Source organism: Danio rerio, chromosome 1, assembly GCF_052040795.2.
Source record: "Danio rerio strain M-AB ecotype USA chromosome 1, GRCz13ab, whole genome shotgun sequence".
NCBI lineage: Eukaryota > Metazoa > Chordata > Actinopteri > Cypriniformes > Danionidae > Danio > Danio rerio.
In genome coordinates, this window is record NC_141021.1 from 52,368,668 (window position 1) to 52,390,317 (window position 21,650).

A 21,650-nucleotide genomic window follows, 5' to 3' on the forward strand; every position below is an offset into this window, starting at 1 on the left:
ATAGCATGAGAAGCAAGTAATAGAAATGGCAAATTTAGAATAAAAAGCTTTTATTTACAATCTTTTTGCACTCGTTTGAGGTGGTTTTGCACCATGCAATGAAAAGTTAATGCCGATATTGTGAGATGGAAACGCATTTGCTGAATAAGCTCATAAACAAACACGCGATCAATCACAGGTTACCAATACTACAGTCAGCTCTCTAACACCTTGATGGAAACACATATATGTTTATTAATAGCATATATATTTTTATTTTTATTAATATTTTATTAATTATATATATATATATATATATATATATATATATATATATATATATATATATATATATATAAATTTATAAAGAATGTAAATCTGACTATTTTTAAAACTGCAGCTTCTTCTATGGTGTTTGGCTGTATGTCCACGTTTGCATCTTTTTTCACTTAAATTCCTGTAAAAATGATGATTTATTTTTAAAGGCGGATATGGTAAGACTTTTTCAGGCTTCTGATTATACGGTTAGGAGTATATCACCATCTGATGATCTTAAATGCTCTTAACGACACTTTATAAGGTGTTTTTGTCTTTTCATGTTTACGAAGATTTTATTTTTTCGCACATGTGGATGAGAGTTTTCCTTTTTTAAGACGGAGCAGAAACTGTTTATAAATACACTCACTGGCCACTTTATTAGGTACGCCTGTCTAACTGCTTGTTAGTGCAAAATCAGCCAATCACACGGCAGCAACTCAATACATTTAGGCATGCAGACATGGTCGAGAGGATCTCCTGTAGTTCAAACAGAACATCAGAATGGGGAAGAAAGGTGATTTAAGTGAATTTGAACGTGGAATGGTTGTTGGACGGGCTGGTCTGAGTATTTCAGAAACTGCTGATCTATTAGGATTTTCACACACAAACATCTCCAGGGTTTACAGAGAATGGCCTGAAAAAGAGAAAATATCCAGTAAGCGGCAGTTCTGTGGTCGTAAATTCCTTGTTGATTTCAGAGGAGAATGGCCAGACTGGTTCGAGCTAATAGAAAGGCAACAGTAAGCCACTCGTTACAATCGAGGTCTGCAGAAGCAGAAAAGGAAACTGAGGCTACAATTCTCACAGGCTCCCCAAAACTGGACAATTTTAGATTGAAAAACGTTGCCTGGTCTAATGAGTCTCGATTTTTGCTGCGACATTTGGGGACCAACCCGGTACTAGAAAGGTGTACCTAATACAGTAGCCAGTAAGTGTATATCCATGTGTGTGTGAACAGGGCCAAAATCCTCAGTATGAAAACACTATTGTTTGCTAGTTTTCTCCGTATTATTAACTTCACACTACTCCTTTAGCTTATACTAGCGTGGCAGCTATGAAGGCTGAATTCGCACTCGTAATATATGGTGGTGGGATGACAACTTTGGAAGTTTTAACAGGCATAAATCTCCCTCAATGTGAAGTGCCAGGATGTGATGCTAAAACTAAAACCTGGCTTTCACACTAATCACTAACTGGAAAGGCAACAGGGCTAAAAGGAAACACTTCAAAGACAGATGAACTTTCATCTCCACTTATATATTAGTGGTGGGAGCACACTTGTATTTAATAGTGCTAAGGATTCTGAGCGTATCCCTGCTCTGTCATTGACAGTTTCTACTGCTCTGGGCTTCTTGGTTCTGTCAGCGAGGGCTAGAATACACAGATTAGTGACTGAATAAGTGGATTATCAGACTTTACAGCAGGCAACCAAAGCGTGGCTCATATTGGACTGCAAAATGACAGTGCGGCGCTATCTATACCTATAGTCATCCTGCCAGGGGATTTTGGGTAAGCTACAAATCCTAAAGCAGTCCAGACTCCTCACTCGAGAGGAGTGTTTGTCGTGTCAATTGGAAGAAGGGCCTGATGTTTTATTCCTATTTAACTTTCTGATTGGTGATTAGAATATTCTATCTGAGAGAGTTAGGAAGGGGTATTGGAACCTTAAGTCTTTTGTTTTTTAATTTAATTTAACATTTTATTTTAATATTTTGTTTAATATTTATTTAATTTAATATTTTGTTTAATATTTAATTTGATTTAATTAGATATTTAATTTCATTTAATTAGATATTTAATTTGATATTATTTAATGTTTATTTTATTTTATTTATTATTTAATTTAATATTTAATTTAAATTATTTTATTTAATAGTTATTGTATTTATTATATATTTTAATATACTTTTATTTTATTTCACTTGTTTGATTTTATTTAAATGTTAATATATTTAAAAAAATTATTATACTTGCTTGATTATATTTAAATGTTTATATATTTTGATATTTTTTATTTAATGTTTATATATTTTAATGTTTTTTATTTTACTTGTTTGATTTCATTTAAATGTTTATATTTTAAATATATTTTAATTTAATTTACTTGCTTGATTATATTTAAATGTTTATATATTTTATTATATTTTTATTTTATGTTTATATATTTTAATATATTTTCTATTTTTTATTTTACTTGTTTGATTTTATTTAAATGTTTATAAAATTTTATTTATATTTTTTTAAATTAATTTTACTCGCTTGATTATATTTAAATGTTTATATATTTTAATAATTTTACTTGATTATATTTAAATATTAATATATTTTAACATATTTTTATTTTATGTTTATATATTTTCATATATTTTTTATTTTATTTATTTGTTTGATTTTATTGAAATGTTTTTATATTTTATTTGATTTCATTTAAATGTTTACAAAACTTAATTGACGTAATTTTGTTTTATTTTACTTAAACTTTTTGTATTTTGTTGTAACTTTAGTTTAGTGTTGAGTAATGTATTATTTATTTTATTTTAATAGTTTTTTAAAGACCCTCAATATTCATCATTTGTTTTTTTTATAGGGAAAGAAAAAAAAGCGGAAGAGGGAAAAGATCCAGGAACCTGCTTCAGGTGAGACTCAATAACCTTCTATCCATGCTGATATTTGTGCAGTTTTGTTAATACATGCTCTAAATAAGCTCCATGTCACTTACTTTGCAACTAATGTGGTTAATGATGGGGTTTCGCATCCTCAATATGCACTTTCAGCCAACTTCAATCACAAACTGATGAAGATGAACATTCATTTAAGACTTTGTTTGTTGCCTAAAAATTAAGTTCTGTACATACTTTTCATTTGCATATACATTATGAACAGAGCATCCCACCACTCCATCTTTCATCCTCTCACAATTCAGTCTTTAGGATTAGTCTGTTTAAAAATAAAAATAAAAGCCTCCACATGCTTCCTTCAGTGCTTTCTGCTCTTTTATAAACGCATTAGCAATGTATGCTTAACACTTCAATGTTTGTCTGGCACTAAATCTAGATGATATCATTAAAACTTGTGTATAATGTAAAAGTTAAAGTGATAGTTCACCCAAAAATGAGACATCATTTACCCTTGTGTTTTGTTTTTTGTTTTAGATGGAAATGGCTTTTTCTTTTATGGAACACAAAAGGTGAATGTTTGACGTCAAGTCACTTTTATTTGTACACCTCTTTATGCAATACAATGTTTCAAAGCACACTAACACCGGAAAATAACTGAATATGCAATGTCATGTTGATTCAGTTCAGTTCAATTACAAATCCCAATTTCGTCACTTAGTACTGTTGCTTGATGGATGAATTCTTGGATTAATATGGCACTAGCACTTTATAAGTCTCTGTAAATCTTTCATGTGACTAATTATGTTGCTTTCAAACTAATGATTCATCATTTCTGGGTGAACTGTTTCTTTAATAAATATGGCTATTATGCTGTGCAGACCAACCCTGTTTGTTGGCCATAATCTGACATAATAAGACCAGAGACGGACTTTATTTTGTTACTTGGAGGCACATCTTGACAATTAAAAAGCTACCATTTCCTGCAGGTACAGGCCAGAGAATGAAAACGGCGTACATCTGAACAATGGTAAGAGCCTCTTCCATACCTCTGGTCATAAACTGTCTTAAATTTCCTAAAGTGTTTTTTAGCGATCAGAAAAAACCTTGAGACTAATCCTAAAGGCCCACTTTGAGTTCACCAATCAACCATTCACAAGCTGATGTTTGTGTTGTGTATATGTGTGTGTGTGTGTGTGCTAATGTTAACCGGTTTCCTCTTCCGAACGAGCTGATGAATTGTTTTGACAAGCTATTTTTCTGTCCTAAGAAATCCATTACATCCCTTTTCCTGTGTGGCATTGGGTGGCGCGTCAGTATTTTCAGACTTTTATCAAGAGCATAACGCTTTGTTTTGAAAGATCACAGAAGTAATCTGGACCGAGTCTGCTCCAAACATCAAGTCCACACTACTATCAGGTTTCTTTTCCTCATTCATTTCTTCCATCTTTAATATTTTGGCATGCACCATCAACATGCGATCCTGTGGCTCGTGGCCATGTTGGCGCGTATTATTCAGCCTTTTGGAGAACATTTGGAAACCAGAATGGTATTGAAAGAGTCGACCCAGATGTAAGCTAACTTTTTTTTTTTTTAGCTTTCACCCATATGGCCCCCATGTGTTATCTAGCCAACCCTGTGAATGAATGAAGACTTTGCCAGCGTATTTGGCTCGTCTTGTGCGTATTCATTTTCTAGCACTCAAACTAGCAACTGGCCTAAAAGAAGTTCTCGAAACAAAGGAGATCATTTCTCTCAGGTGAAATTTCAGCATTAATTATTATAGCGCTAAAAAAACAAAACAAAAAAACCCCAGTAAAGTTAGTATAAGAACCCCCTGTTTATTTTCCCCCAAATCTTAATGTTTTTTTCAACAAATTTCTAATCATAATAGTTTTCATAACTCATTGCTAATAACTGATTTATTTTATCTTTGCCATGATGACTGTAAATAATATTTTAATTTAAAATACTAGTATTCATCTTAAAGTGGCTTAACCATGTTAATTAGGCAAAATATGGTAATTAGGCAAGTCATTGTTTAATGATGGTTTGTTCTGTAGACAATCACAATTAATATTGCTTAAGGGGGCTAATAAATCAGGGTATATTCTGTCCACTCCATATCTGTTTTAAAACTGAAAAGGAAAACTAAGAAAACAAAAATCTAAAAAAAAAAACAAAAAAAAAAAAACCAATGAAAAAACTGATTTTGTCTCGATTTTTATTTGCTGCTTTAGGGTAGGAAAAACAGATCAACGACTTTAAAATTCATTATACACATGTTGGTGCCAAAACACCCTTTTCCTCTGATTGGCCAACCAAATCTTTCCTCTGATTGGCCAACCAAATCTAAATAATGTCGCCCTCAAAATAATAGTCATATATATATATATATATATATATATATATATATATATATATATATATATATATATATATATATATATATATATATATATATTTAATATAGGAGAATATAAAATAAAAACAAATGGTACCATTTGTTATAGCCCCAGGGTCCAATGTGTCCATACTGTGGTCCTGCTAACAACTATTAAAAAATTTATAGAATAAAAAAACACTGAGGCCCAATCCCAATTCTACGTCTTCTTCGTTTTGTGCGTTCACGTGAAGGGGTAGGGGTGTCCCAATTCTCTTTATCTTGAAAGCGTAGGGCTAAGGGGAAGGGCTAGACACCCTTTGAAACAGAGATTTTTCAGGACCACACTTGAAACCAAGGGGTAAAAAAATTTCCCAGAATACACCATCTACAACAGCTGTATACCTCCACCTGAAAGTAAGGAGATCCACAAACAAGCACGTTTTAATACATCTATAACCGCGTTCGTGTTTTACCGTCATGTTTTTAAAAAAAAGCTAAAATAAAAAACGCTAAATTTTGCGACCTATAATGCCTAATATTAACTGCCTTACAGCAGTCTTACAAAATTCTGTCACTCGATGACACTCGAATACCCCGTCAGAAAAGTCTAGCAGCTGGGAATGAGCTTTTTACAGTGTCTGCTATAATGCTAATGCTGTTTTTGGTGTGTTTACACAGATGAATATGGCCACTGTGTAAATGCACAGTACAGTTACAAGTTTATTGCCACATTAGATCATTATGATAACATAATATTTTTGCCTTCAGTGATTTTTGTGAAGATAAATACCAAAATATAACACAACTGGAATAACTACTGCAGGGGAAGGGGGAGGGGTACAAAAACAGAATTGGGATTAGGCCTCAGTAAACAATATTTATTATTATTATTAATATTATTATTATTATATAGGCCTTGCTCGGAAGCAATCATGCTTCCAGGGTCTGCTTGGAAATCTTTGCTCACCATCAGGTGCGCAGCAGCAAGACGTTTGGCAACAAACTGACCTTATTTAATGACAAATGTCTAATATTACTGCTAATTTACGTTTTTATTTTATTTATGCATACATAATGAATGTAAGCCTGCTAACTGATCAAACGATAGAATATGTTAACTTGGTTTATATATATATAATTAAATAATAATCGTTAAAAGCCTGGGTGCTGATTTGCAGAAGACTATTATTTTGAGGGCGACGTCACGAGTTCAGATTTAGTTGACCAATCAGAGGAAAAAGGGCATTTCAGCACCGCCTACATGTGTATAATGAATTTTAAAGTCATTTATCTGTTTTCCTACCCTAAACCAAAAAAAACAAAAATCCAGTCAAAATCATTCATTTTTGCTTTTTTGAGTGTGAAAAAACGAAAAACAAAAATTTTTTTGTTTTCTTAGTTTTTCTTTTTCCTTTAAAAATCAGATATGGAATGGACAGAAGATGCTCTGATTTTAATAATTTTTACCTTAAAATGCTTTTAAATAAATTAAAAACTGCTTTTTTTCTAGCTGAAATAAAACAAATAAGACATTCACCAGAAGAAAAAAAAATTATAGGAAATACTGTGAAAATTTCCTTGTTCTGTTAAACATCATTTGGGAAATATTAAAAAAATTAAAAAACAGGAAGGCTGATAATTTTTAACTTCAACTGTATCCTTTCTCCCCCACCATCATTTTATTTAGCCCCCCATATCCTGTTATTCTGCTTTTTTTTTTTTTTTTTTTTGCTGTAAAAGCTGCGCAGATGTGACAAATCTAGGCCTTCCCAAAAAACCTACAAGACAAAGGTTTTACGGTTGATCGGTTCAATACCCTGTGGCTCGCGAACACAAATTGGGACTGTTTTGCACTTTCTTCTTCTTTTTTTTCTCGTTCTGAGGGCTGCAATGGCTTTGAAAAGGCAGTTAAAAGGAGCTCTATCTGCAATCCAATAATTAGCAGTGCCAGGCGAACTGGGGATGATGGACGCCTGGGCTGATTCATATACATAAAACGGAGAATACTGCCTCTACTTCTCAATTTATGCAGATCTGACAGACTGAGAAACGATTCATTTGTCCGTTTTGTTATTGATTCACATTCTAATTGACATAAAATGAATTCGCTTTCAATGCTTTTAATTAGCGGTTTAATTTACTCAAACAAGAAAGATGTTTTTTTTTTTGTCTTGTAGATTATATTTTAACTAAAACTAAAACTGTGCTCCTTGGGGTTTTCATCTAAACGCAAATGAATGAAACAGTGAATAAAACATATCTCTAACTCGGTATTTACAACATTATTAACTTTAAAGGAACACTCCACCTTTAAAAAATAATTTTACAAGTTAAACGGGTGAAGTTACAAGGCTTATTTTACAAGTTAAACGGGTGAATTTTATCATTGCATTTTTATTATTCCATTCTGGTGATTTCCGGCTCTGGCAGGAGCCCTTTTAGCTTAGCTTAGCATAAAACATTGATTCGGATTAGACCATTAGCATCTAGCTCAAAAATGACCAAAGAGTTTAGAAGATTTTTCCAGTTTAAAGCTTAATATAGACCAGGGGTGGCTAACCCTGTTCCTGGAGAGCCACCTTCCTGCAGATTTCAGTTCCTACCCATATCAAACACACCTGAACCAATTAATTAGGGCCTGAACACCACATGATAATTACAGGCAGGTGTGTTTGATATGGGCTGCAACTGAAATCTGCAGGAAGGTGGCTCTCCAGGAACGGGGTTGGCCGCCCCTGCTGTAGACCATTTCAATGTGGTCATGTCATTGTCCCATGAACATTTCCTGCATGTTATCAAACTATTTTCATAACTGCAACCAGAGGCAATTCAATCGTTACTTAATGTTAAAACAGCTATCATAATAGTATTTATTATCATGCGGCTGTTTTTTGATTCTCTGAAGCTTTAAAACTTAAAAATGTGAAACAGGAAATACGTTGAGTGTTTTTGTTTACATCTCTCAAAATGGTGTATTGTGTGCAATGATGTGCATTTTCGAGAAATGATTCGGGACTATTTATTTTTAATCATTGCACCCACTGCACTTTGATTATTCTACCAGAATGAAAATATAGTTCCCAGCCATATGAGCCTTGAAAATATCAACGTTTCATTTTTTCCGTCAGTCTTAGCATGTGATGAACTACAGAACAGTCAAGCTTTAAATAGGAAAAACTCTTTGGTTATTTTCGAGTGAGATGCTAATGGTCTAATCTGATTGAATGCACGGTTATAATAGTTTTGGATTAGTTTAAGTTTTTATTTCGTTTTGACTTTTTGTTCTCAAATTCAGTCAGTTTTAACTAGTTTTTAGAGGCAGATTTTCTATTTTTTAGTATATTAGTTTCTATATTTTGAAATTGCTTGGTTTTAGTTTAGTTTTAATTAGTTTCAGTGTTAGTATAAATTAGAATATTTGTTAGGTGCAAGATCCAGAATATTCAGAATATTGTATTTTAACTGTTTTTCAATTCCAAGAGCGCAGAGAACGGACTTGCGTTCTTGCGAAGAGCGGTCTTGCCAGGTCACCTTGGAAGAACGAGCTCGGGAGACCACAAGAACAGAGAACCTGTCCTGTGAGAAATGAGATGCTGTGTTCTTCCTGATGGTCACATGACCATCACACATTTTTAATGGAAAATTATTTTTAACATTACAACATTTATACAATGATTTATTGTTTTTTCCTCTTTTCACAATATATACTCTGCATAAAGACTTTACAAATAGAAGTTGCACAATATAAATAAAACAGATTTTAATCTGAATTTCAGCAAATTAACAACCTTAATGTGTTTATGCCTTTATAATGATGTTCATGGTAATGTTTATAATCACCGTTTCATTTAGGGAAACTCCTGAGATAAATAAGTAATATCTGTGAACTTTAATAATAAACCTGTATTGAATGCTGCGCTTCCCACCTCCAGTCGCAATGACTTCTGGGACTTCTCAAATGAGTTTGGTGCTTATCTGCATCGAACTGCATCCTTGATATCAAGAACACATCCGGGAAGTTTCACGCATCCTCCGTTCTTGCGCTATTGAGTATTAGAAATAAACTTTGGCAGCTGATGATGATGACACATGAGAACATGAAGGCTGCTAAAGAACGCTTATTAAGAGACATATTGTTCCAACATATTGCCATATTGTTGAAACCTGTGTTCAGAGGACACATGAACACTACCATCTAGCCATCTTCAAATTCATATACATCAGCCTGCAAGATAGCAGGCCTTAGTACTATTCAATATTTGTGCAAGGCTGCTTCTGGGGTTTTGTGTATATTGCACTCAAAGAGTGTTTTTTTTTTTAAATGTGATGCTAGAAGAGTAATTTGAGGTTATTTCATGGGTGTTTCACCATTTTATTTTAGGTATGAAGGACAGGTCGGGTCTTTTTTTAGATGCCTTATAACACAAAAATGTACACTGGAATAATTTGAGCTTATAGAGTTTTCTCCCTCACACATCCCGCTTTTCCTGCTCGTACAAGCATTTCCACATCCTCCTCTTGCTCGACTGTGTCTGTTTCTCAGATTTAGCTGTGAGAGCTTTTGTCTGACTAACCCTTGTGATTTGCAGGCTTTGAGATTGTTATCTGAGCTGGGGCATACATGCCCGCCGGGCTGTTACTTTTTTGCCACTGTGCATTTTTTTTTTTTTCATTGGGAACGGGGAAAGCCATGTAACAATGGTGGTCTTTTAATGGAAGCTGGCTCTGAAGATGTAGTCTTAGTCATTCAAAGAAGCCAAGGTTGTGAGTCACAGCAGTCTGGCACATTTCAACATGCTGCTTTGTTGCCACCTGGACACTGACTCCATGTTATGCTGACTGTTCTGCAGCATTTACCTTTGATTTTTATAGCGACTTCATTCTTCGCCCAAGTTTTGATGATGTTGGCAGGCTTTTTTTTTTTGTAAACCAGGTTTACTGTACTGTTGGGAGTGGTCAGCCGAAGGTTTGAAAGCTTCCAGTGTTCTAGGGTTGACAATAGTGGGAATCCACTGGAGGTATGGGCCACTTTAAAGTTCACGGCCTGTCCTGTGAAGAAAGTGCTGCTGGACAGCTGTGCACGAATCAGGCCGTCTTTTTCCAGCTTTATGTCTGTGATGAGTGAGGCCAGAAGTCAGATGTCAGCCTTTGATGAAAAAGAACAAGAGGGAGAAACTAAAAGACCCTTGTGTGCTGATGGGGAGAGCCTAGTCTCTCTTCTTAATGTCCACAGTGCCTCAAGCCTATGCACGACAGAAGAACTGATACCCTTTGTGCCTAGAAATGCTTTCAATTTGGTGTAGGGTGGAACTACAGACCTTGGTTTGGTTTACCAGAAGCTTGTAACTTGACTTGGGAAGGTTCGGACCTGATATATGGGGGCTTTGAAATGTGTTCTCAGCAGTGGTGTAACAGATTACAAATACTCAAATGACTGTAATTGAGTAGTTTATCTCAGAAATTGTAAATTAATAAGTATTTTTTAAATTGTGTACTTTTACTTTACCTTGAGTACATTTTTAATGCTGTATCTGTACTTTTACTCTGCTACTTTCCTTCATCCTGCAGTCACTACTTTATTTCACTTGTCAACAGGGATTAGAAAATCAGCTACTGTAATTCCTGTCCAATCAAATAGCACAAAGACACTACCTCAAGACATGGCTGATTTATAATTGCAGCAAACTGTTTGGAAGAATTAAAAGTATCTAAGATGTTCAAAATCTTTACACACAATGACCCAGAGACCGTTCAGATGAATGTCACTGAGAGGATGATGGATGTCTAGCAGACGCAAGATGTCAACAAGACGTTAGATTGACGTTGTACCTCAATTTGCGTTTTGTTTGAAAATGAAAATTGGAAACTCAACGTCAGGCTGACGTCAATGTCCAACGTCCAACCTAAAATCAACCAAATATCAACGTCTAATGATGTTATAGTCTGCCCTTGTGTGGACGTTTCCAATATGACGTCTATCAGATGTTGGATTTTGGTTGCCATACCTGATAAATTAATATCAGTATTTGTCCTCAGTATGATCTAAAATGTTGGCTCGACGTTGGATTTTGGTCACTTTGGTCCAACACAATCTAAAATCAACCAAATATCAATGTAATTTGAAGCTGTTATTGGTAATTGAAATAAAGTTGTCCTTAGATGCTGGTTAGACATTGAATTTTGGTCACCTGACATCACAGCCTCAATCTAATCTAACATTTACATCTTATGACGTCTTGTGCCTGCTCGGCAATAACTAAATGCAGTACAGAATACTACGTTTACACACATCTACAAATTACATTTAAATGCTTAAGCTTTTTACAGCGTAATACTCGCTACTCATGAGTACTGTTAAAAAGGTCTATAAGTAATCTGAAAGTAATATTTACAACAGATATTTTTACTTGCATTACATTTTTAAGCAAGTAATGGTACTTTTACTTAAGTGTGATTTTTCAGTACTCTTTTCATCAATGGTTCTCAGTGTTGTGTAGAATTTTAAGAAGTCACTCCATTTCAGTTTGATTTGAAATTGCCGGACCACAATTCATTCAGTTATTCAATCAATTAACCGACTGAACAACCAACCCTTTTATTTAGCTTCATACATTGTATCATTCTCCTGTTTCCTCTATTCCTCTACCAATCTATCTATTTATTGTTTTGCCATTCCATCTTTCATTTGATTGGAATGATAGAATTATAATGCATTCTCGTTCCATTGATGGTTCTATCTGTCATTTACTCTATCGATGGCTCTGTTGTTTTAACCATCTATAATTCTACTGTTCTATCTATTGTTCCCTTTTATTTTGGCTCTATTCTAACATTAAGCATTGTCAATCATCCTTCATATCATTCCACCATTCTTTCTGTGGTTATATCAATCATTCTACTGGTCTTTCTACCATTCTGACTATCATTCCACCATTTCCTTGTGCTGTCTGATACTGGTAAAACATCACATGGCCAATCAGTGAAAACCAAATCAAAATATTGTATTGAATGTTTGATGTTGTATCATTCTACCATTCCATCTCTTCTTTGTGTATTCCAAGATTCTATCTATCATTCTGTTGCTCCATTGTTCGATCATGCTTTCTATTATATCATTCTATTCCTGTCTGACCTACAAACCATCCAACATGGAGATTTTTAATCTTCTAAACAAGAGTTTGTCTTGACAATTTATTCTAGTTTAAATAATCATAATTTCAGTTTGTTTGTATTGCTCCCCACACCAAAAAAAAAAAAAATTCTATGATGATTCCTTGGGTTTACTCATTTTTTTATGTTAAGTGGTTGTAAACAATTTATTTGGGCTGAATTTAAACAAATGAATTAAGTTGAACATTATTAAATTTAATTTGTTTGTTTAAATTCAACACAAATAAATTGTTTGCAACAGTTTTGCATGCAACACTTTTTTTCAGTGCAGTAAAGAAACTGCAAGTTTGATAGAGGAATTCAAATTCAGGAACTCAATAGGAAAGGTATTCGCAAATGAGTCCTGCTCCAACCCTTGAAAGAGTGCAAGTCACTTAAGATAAAGCGGTTAATATTACCGAGGGCAGCGGAAACCCAGAGGTTTCCTTCCATGTATCCCAGCCAAGATACTCAGCAGAGCTATAAAAAGAGTCTAGGAGATTTGCTTCTATGTAGGTGCAAGAAACAAACTCGAAGAAATCATTGAGCACATTGAAATGACCACCATCAGATCTTTTGGTCAGATCAATTGCTACATAGATCACATGTCCAGCACACGAAGCAGACAAAAATGGAGTATATGCACACAAACTTTTATTTTTCAGTCAGCTGAAGCACCTCTGGTGAACTTTCGCCCTGTTTAAAAAATGCCACATTTTAGGGTCTGATTTCTTTAAAAATCAGTGATCTTCACTGCCTGATTGATTTACGATATAAAGTGGGTGTCCGACCAGACAAGAAGCACTGCATTAAATTCCATTAAATTCCCTGCCATGTCTTTAAAACATGGAAATTTAGTTTACCCCAGTGTTTTAAATGGAGTGTCTGTGCTAGTCTGCCGCTACTGACATCTTAGTTTGCACTTGAACAACTAAACGAATGCTTAATTCTATTGAACTGATTGTAATTTAATTACATTACAACATCGATGCTGTAAAAGCAACCTTATAAAACTGAAAATAGTCAGATAAACCTGTAACCAGATGTTTATTGTTGGCTGAAAAACACTAGCCGTGCATTGGTAAAGTATGTGGCGTCTACTGCATTTCCTTTCCTCTCGTTCTTGCTCTTTCACGCCCCGGCCTCCGTCTGCACTTTGCTGGAGTTCCTCTCCTAGGGAGTAAATCTGGCTCCCATTGTGAAAGCAGGCGGAACCCCCGCTCTTCTTCCCCCGTTCCCCCCCCTCCCGCGGCTGACTGCGAGCGGTGGCGAGGCCTTTGAAGCAGCCGGGCGGTGGAGGGGAGCAGTCATTGTGCTGCTCTTTGATAGTGCCGCCCTGGCTTGCAGCTCAGGCTTTGCAGGAGCACGTCGTTCCTGGGCTCCCGTCCCGGCGCTCCTCAGATGTGGGCAGACCCTACTCGAGCCCTCGCCCTTCTCGTGTCCCCTACCCTCACCTGATGTTGTTTTGTTGAGGGTTTTATTGAGGCGAACATTCTTCCTTTTCACAGAGATCTCAGGATCAAGGGTTGGTTTGCTGTTCCATAGACGTAATTGTGTAGGAGTTTTTTAATGTTGCTGTCTCAGGGCCAAAGGAAGTGCTGACTGACCGAAGTGGTTTGTTTTAAATCAGATTTTTCATCCAGGTGCTGTTTTTATTACTCGGGTTGGGATTTTTTGAACCCTAGCAGATCATTGCTTATAGCGCCTGCTGAATTTTTATGGACTCCTTCAAGGACTCTGCCAAACCAGACATGAAGCCAAGTGCTACAACACAAGGTCACTGGTCCAAAGTCAGTTTGGTGTGAGAGTGGACATTTTCAGCTGACTAGGCTTAACACAAGCCAGACTTGAGCTCTTGGTCCACCCTCCCATCATTCATTATAAAGCTTTGAACCTCCTCCAGTGTCTGTAAAAACAGTTCCTTTACACTAGAATTGAGATTCCCTCACTGTATGTTTCCTTTGTTCCGACTGCTGGTACATCTTTAACATATTACTCCCAAAATATACTTGAATTTTTGTGCACATTTAAATAAATATTGGATTTGACTTATAAGTTTAGAGTCATCAAGTTTACAGTCACCACTTCTTAATACCTCTTAATGCCTCATTCACAGTATCAGGGACTTTGTAGTCGCTTTGGGTGGTGACCTGTTGCAAACGCAGGTCTGTGTAAATCTAAAGCACAGAAGAATACAAACAAGCTGTGAGAGGCTCATGTGACCTCTACACCGCACATATTGGCTGTCGCTCAAAAATGTCGCTCTTCATTTGTATAAAGTTAAAGGATTCTCAACTTTGTCAAGTCACTTGAGACGGCCACCTGGTTTCCAATGGTCGCTCTCACTCACGTTGCGAGGTCGCAGAAAGTCGCTCACTCTCCATTGATATAAACCAGGGGTGTCGTATTTTTCCGTATTCAAACCCGAGTAATTTTCACAGGCGTCAAGCAGAAGAGTATGCACAATCACTCCTTTGACGTCAGATGGAGCTATACAACTTTGAGCTTCCGACAGCCGATTTTAACACAGAGGAAGGGGAAGAGAGGACGTTCACACGCTTGTTGGTAAAGTTTCTGGTGACTCGAACAAGCATAGATGGTTCAAGTAGCAGCTCCAGCTCTAGCGATGAAGAAATGATTATTGTTCACAGAGCAACAAGCAGCTCCACGTTCATATCGCCTCCGGGCATTTTCTTCAATGTGCGCTCGCATTGACAGTTTTGCGCTTGAGCGCCTCCAAGTGCTGTTTACTGTAACTTCAGCAGCTCCGTGCACGTGAACAAAAGTGCAGATATGATTGGTGGAGAATGTTTTATTGCAGCGCATCAAATCAAAACGAGCATGAGGTGTTTTTTTTTTTTTTAATGACTGTTTTGCACCTGGTGTTTTGCGCGTTGATATGCACCATAGATATATACATTAGATGTCGCCTAACCTGTTGTTGTGTATTGGAAGTAATGCGTCAATAAAGCCGCCATTTTGGAACAGGGTTGCGCTCCTTTGAAATGAATGCGGGACCAAGGTACAGTGGAGGACTGAGGCCATCCAAAGCCAGAGATATACACATATACACACATATCTGTGATCGGGAGTTTCTCTGGATGTTAGTATGCAATTTTTTTTTTTTTATTAATTACGAAAATTATAATTTTACATCACTTTTCTACATTAATGGATCAGTGACCGCACGGGCATTCCTGACAAAAAGCTTGTGTTTGAGTGTACAGAAATGTACTATCCACCCGTGTTAAATTTGATCTAATTCGTGTCCTGAAACACCCCCCCTCACCTGCTTTCACTTCTCATACTGACAGAGGGAGCGATTCGTTTGTGAATGAATCTCCCATTACGAACGACTCGTTTACTAGCCGACAATAATAAACGTATCTTTTGCATTGTTTGCTGATCTTATTCAACAAAACTAGCATTAGCCGAGTATTTAGTGCGAGTTGGAGCTACTTTGACTTATAGTGAATGCAGTAAGTGACTGTATTATCATCAATAACGTTACCTGATTAGCACAAAAGTTCACAATAACGTAAAAAACTTAATCCTACCTATGAAATGTTCTGCCTTTGTGCTTTGTTTTCTTTGTTTGCTCGTTACACCCGTAGACAGCGCTAAAGTCCAGCATCTTCACGTAATAACACTGTCTTGACTAGTGCGGTTGAAAGACGTTTGTCCTGGGAGCACTGTACCAATGTGGCGGCGCTATTGACGCATGCTCAGGGTCCCTATGCGATATCTAGCGTATATATCTATGGATATGCGCAATTACATTGACGCCCTTTATATAGTCACGAGGCATTAAATGTTGATGGGAAAACGTGGGCAAAAAAGGTCTCGGTGTGCACGGGCCTTTAGAATGGTATGCTTTACAGTGAGCTGTAAAGCGCAACACAGAATTATCATCTTTATACTGTCCTACTACATTGAAACAAGATCTATTTGCTTGCAATGTAATGTTACATCATTTATTTTGTCAGATGCAAGTTTCCTACACTGTTAATGCTGCCTCCTTGTGGAGCCGCCAGTTATTGCGCACACAGGCAGTTCTAAAACTCACCAGCTCACTTTCTCTAGTTGTTTTTTTTTTTGGTTTCTAAGCACTTCAAGCCGCCTTCCCTAGACTTTAAAAAAGAGGAAGGGTTTAGTCCGGAGGAAGGAGGTGTGTTGGTCCCAGCTGCAAGCTTTTTTGATTCGCCCCAGGAGGTGAACGGGCCAATTGAGTGACACAGGGCCATGCCTGTTATCTTAACCTCCTACACTTCAAAGAACCGCCTCGCTACTGCCGGGCCCAAGAGGAGAACGGAGAGCGGCTGGCCCTTGAATACAGAGAAGCGTTTCATTTCCTGCAAAGCCGGGCTTCTGCATTCCACAGCGCAAATGGGAAGTAGCTCTGTGTTTGTATCGGTGCAGGACTGTAAAGCGTGGCCCGAGAGCACCAATCCTAACCTCTTCAAACACCCCGACCCTCCCAAAAGGAGGCTGGCGGGGAAAGAAAGGAAAGCATGCCAACCTTTTTTTCATACACGGCCGGGAAGGAAAACACTCTCCAGGAAGAGGGTGCAGGGAAGCTTTGAGTTCATAGGATGAAAAGGCCGGGCAAGGAGAGGTAAATAAAAGCGCCCCGCTCACTTTATTCAGTGACTCCTCACTTTCGCCACCAAGGGTCATCTCTTGCTGGAAAAAAAAATAGTTGGCTTTCATCCACATGTGGTAAAGGCATCCAGATGGGTGTATTTATGTGTGAAAGTGGTCCAGGGTGGAGTTACGGAGCAAAACTGACACTTCGTCGAAAAAAAAAGGTTGCGTTCGACCTCCACTCCAGGGAGGGAGGCGGCTACTAGTCTTGCATTTAATCCAACTCCCTCTCTTTCTCCCCTCGCTCGATCCATCAGAGGTTTGCTCCTGTATTCCTGCTTCTCACTTTGATCAGGAATTCCATTTGATGCACTTCTGAAATAGCCCCATACAGCTTGTCGACCAAAAATAGAGTCTGTTACATTTAATATTTCAGGTCTCAAAAGGGATTCAGATTGGACAAACAGTTTGTGATGGAGAACTTTGGGTTTGTGAGAATGCGGTTCTTGATTAATGTTGGACGTAGAGGTTTTAAAATGGTATCCGGGGAGACTTTTTTTTTTGAGCATGCCAATTTGTGGAACGCTTGCAATCTGTTTTTGCTCTAAATGGCCTGATGTTCAAAACAGAAAGCACAATGCTGAATATTAGGAAACATGTCTCCATGCTAACTTATTGTCATTTGTTTGCAGAGAGAATTTGAATGCACAGAATGTTCTTGAGAAGAGTGTTTGAGTGTTTCCCAGTACTGGGTTGTGGCTGGAAGGGTATCCGCTGTGTAAAACACATGCTGGAATAGTTGGCGATTCATTCCACTGTGGTGACCTTTGATAAATCAGAGACTAAGCTGAAGGAAAATGAATAAACGAATGTTCTTGACAGTCCTGGTGAACTGACATTTGCTTATGATTAAGTAAATTGGTCTTATCGGTATTATTTTGTTAACACAACACAATGCTCAAAAAACACATCTTTCTTTTTGATTTTGAACAGTTTTGAGTTCGGAAGACAATTCACAAATCAATATTAATTCACACAAATTGGCAAAAAAAAAAAAAAAAAAACTATTTGTATGCATGCCAGGCCAGTAAATTATTCCTTTGTATAAAAAAAAAAAAAAAAAAAAAAAACACTACCAACCAACTGTCCTGTGGAGCTACTTATCTTGCTTTTGTCAAATTAATACAGATTAACTTAATTTCAACCTTAATTTTTTTTACTTAGTAACCCCATATTTTATATGTATATTAGTTCACGACGGCAATTGCGAAAGCTATTAGGATACAAAATATATTGTTAAATCTTTAATACTAAATACTGACTGAATTTTCTGTTCTTTTTGTTTTTATTTTCTCTGGTTTTATTGGATTTCTTAGGTTTGATATCATTACTTTCAAATGTGATATAAGTGTTGTCATTTAGGTCATTAATGGACTAAAATTTGTAAACATTTCCTCAAAAATCCATTTCATAACTCTTTTGAAGTAAAACATTGATTCTTTAGGTTTAGAATTAATACACACATTCATTTTATGCAGATACTGCTAAAAACAACAACATTTTGCATTTAAAACCGGGAAGAAATGTTATCAGTAACAAACAAAATAAAATAAACATACTATTGCTATGGTTACGATACTATTGTATCGTACGATACTATTGTATCGTAACCATCGTAACCATTGTATCGTAACTATCATATCATAACTATCGTATCATAATTATTGTATTGTAATTATCATATTGTAACTATCATATCATAACAATTTCCACTTGTCAATTTTGTCAAGCCTCCTATGGACAGGTGTTTGCTAAAACACTGATGTCCATGTCAAATAAATAAATAAACTAACTATCCTATTGTAACTATCATATCGTAACTATTGTATTGTAGCTATCGTATTGTAACTATTTTATCGTAACTATCGTATTGTAACTATTTTATCGTAACTATCATATTGTAACTTTTGTATTGTAACTATCATATTGTAACTCATATCATAACAATTGTATTAACTATTATATCGCAACTATCATATTGTAACTATTGTATTGTAACTATCGTAATGTAACTTGTATTGGAACTATCCTGTTTTAACTGTCGTATTGTAACTATCGTATTGTGACTATCGTATTGCAACTATTATATTCTAACTATCATATTACAACTATCGTATCGCAACTATCGTATCGCAACTATCATACTGCAACTATCGTATCGCAACTGTCGTGTCGTAAATGTCATATCGTAACTGTCATATTGTAACTATTGTATTGTAACTATTGTTTCATAACTATTTTTTATTATCTATCAAATCATAACTAATATTGTAACTATCGTATCTTAAGTATTGTATAATAACTATTGTATCGTAACGATCGTATCGTAACGATCGTATCGTAACTATCGTATTGTAACTATCGTATTGTAACTATCGTATCTTAACTATTGAATCGTAAATATAGGATTGTAACTATTGTATCGTAACTATCGTATAGTAACCATTGTAAAACGCAATTGCAGATCCAGAAACTGTCGGTTTTTCCATAGCTGTATCCACATGATTATTTTGATTGGAAATCTGACCCTGTTTTTCTTCCTCTGTGTTTTTTTGCAGGAGGAAAGCGGACGTCTTTTTCCTCTTGCAAAGCAAAGACAGCAGCTACAGGCCCCCTTTTAGAGATGGAAGCCTGCTAGACTTCTCAACCTTTCACCCCCCTCATCACCTCTCGACCCCAGTGGGATTCACCGAGGGTCCCGGTCCTCGAATCTGCTCCTCGGCTGCAGGCGCTGCTGTAGAGACATTGAACTGAGAAACAGACAATCACTAACGCAGACCCGTGAACACCTTCCTTTCGTTGTCTTTAATTCACTCCCGAAGCCGAAGGCGTTGCACTGATTATGTTCCTCGACCGTTTGTAAAGCGCACATATGGCCACATGTAAACAAACACACACACACACACACGTTCCTACACCTGTCCCTAAGTTATTCTAAGTTATTTGGCACCTGTGTGTTCACTATGTCCACTCGCTCACTTGCTTTCGCGCCCTTAAAATGTAGCATCGCAGGGGCTGACGCAGTTTTAGGGATCACACGTTTCCATTTTCTTCACAGACATTGGTGTAACAAAAAAAGGATCAATGTTTTTGATTTCTCCTCGACATCTTGGGTTCATGTTTATTTTGAATGCTTTTCGTTGTTGTTGTTATTATTATTCTTTATTTTCATTTCTCGGTGTATATTTTATTGATTTTCTTTTTTATCATTATTTTTTATATATATAAATATATATATAATGGAATATGAAAATAAGCTTGGAGACAGGAAAGCCATTTTTCTTGTTGAAGCGTCTCGCAGAAATAACGTTCTTTTTGATAACTATTTGTAAACGGATATCGACTTCTCAGTCTCGCGCAGGTGTAAAATAATGCTCAATGTGTACTTTTTAAAAAGAGATGTCTGGATGTCACTTTTCCTCTGTATTTTTGCAGGCAACATTAGGACAAAGGTGAAAGAGTAGGTACCCAGAGGCCTATATTTTATTGATCTAAATTGACAAATGAAGCAGATATATATCTATATATATTTACCCCAGCACTTGGCAGTCTTTCTTTAATGGCAAATGTACCTCTGTCCTCTCTCTCTCTCTCTCTCTGGTAGGTAATAGAGTGGTCTTTTACCATGTTTATTCCATGCAAACATTTCCACATTTTATCTTTTTTAATTGTTCTCTTTTAGCATTTTCAGATGATGTTTTTTTTTTTTTTTTTTTTTTTACATTCATTGTCATATTTTGAATCGTTAACTTGGTGTAGCATTTTGCTTCCAAGTGGTCACATTCGAACTGTTTCAACGTCTTTTTTATGGAAATAAATAGGCATCTTTGACTGAAAATGACTGCTGTGTGATCGTTGTTTTTACTATATATTGAAATACACTCACCGGCCACTTTATAAGGTACACCTGTTTAACTGCTCGTTATTGCAAATTTCTAATCAGCCAATCAGATGGCAGCACCTCAATGCATTTAGGCATGTAGACATGGTCAAGACGATCTGCTGCAGATCTAACCAAGGATCAGAATGGGAAGGAAGGTAATTTAAGTGACTTTGGACATGGCATGGTTGTTGGTGCCAGACAGGCTGGTCTGAGTATTTCAGAAACTGCTGATCTACTGGGATTTTCACGCACAACCATCTCTGGGATTTACAGAAAATGGTCTGAAAAAGAGAAAATATCCAGTAAGCGGCTTTTCTGTGTGCACAAATGCAAGGTCACAGGAAAATGGCCAGATTTCCAGCTTATAGAAAGGCAACAGTAACCACTCGTTACAATCGAGATCTGCAGAAGAGCATCTCTGAACACACAACACATCCAACCTTGAGGCAGATGGGCTACAGCAGCAGAAGACCACACTGGGTGCCACTCCTGTCAGCTAAGAACACAAAACTGAAACTACAACTCACACTGGCTCACCAAAATTGGACAAAGATGATAGGAGAAACGTTGCCTGGTCTGATGAGTCTCGATTTCTGCTGCGACATTCGGATGGTAGGGTCAGAATTTGGCATCAACAACATGAAAGCATGGATCCATCCTGCCTTGTATCAATGGT

General features: G+C 36.4%; 1 protein-coding gene across 6 annotated transcripts in view; it reads left to right on the forward strand.

The window, feature by feature from the left end:
* The window catches only part of lef1 (lymphoid enhancer-binding factor 1), an 89,316-nt gene extending 68,387 nt beyond the window's left edge, over window positions 1–20,929 (forward strand). For 2 of the 6 annotated variants that reach the window (XM_087235175.1, XM_087235176.1), the window contains exons 9-12: window positions 2,885–2,933; window positions 3,450–3,484; window positions 3,902–3,942; window positions 19,650–20,929. In XM_087235175.1, the coding sequence (XP_087091301.1) occupies window positions 2,885–2,933; window positions 3,450–3,484; window positions 3,902–3,919 (102 nt within the window). In that variant the 3' untranslated portion in view covers window positions 3,920–3,942; window positions 19,650–20,929. The remainder of the gene's footprint in view (window positions 1–2,884; window positions 2,934–3,449; window positions 3,485–3,901; window positions 3,943–19,649) is intronic. The other 4 variants (XM_087235177.1, NM_131426.3, XM_087235173.1 and 1 more) reach the window with 2 other exon arrangements.
* Window positions 20,930–21,650: the final 721 nt, after the last annotated feature.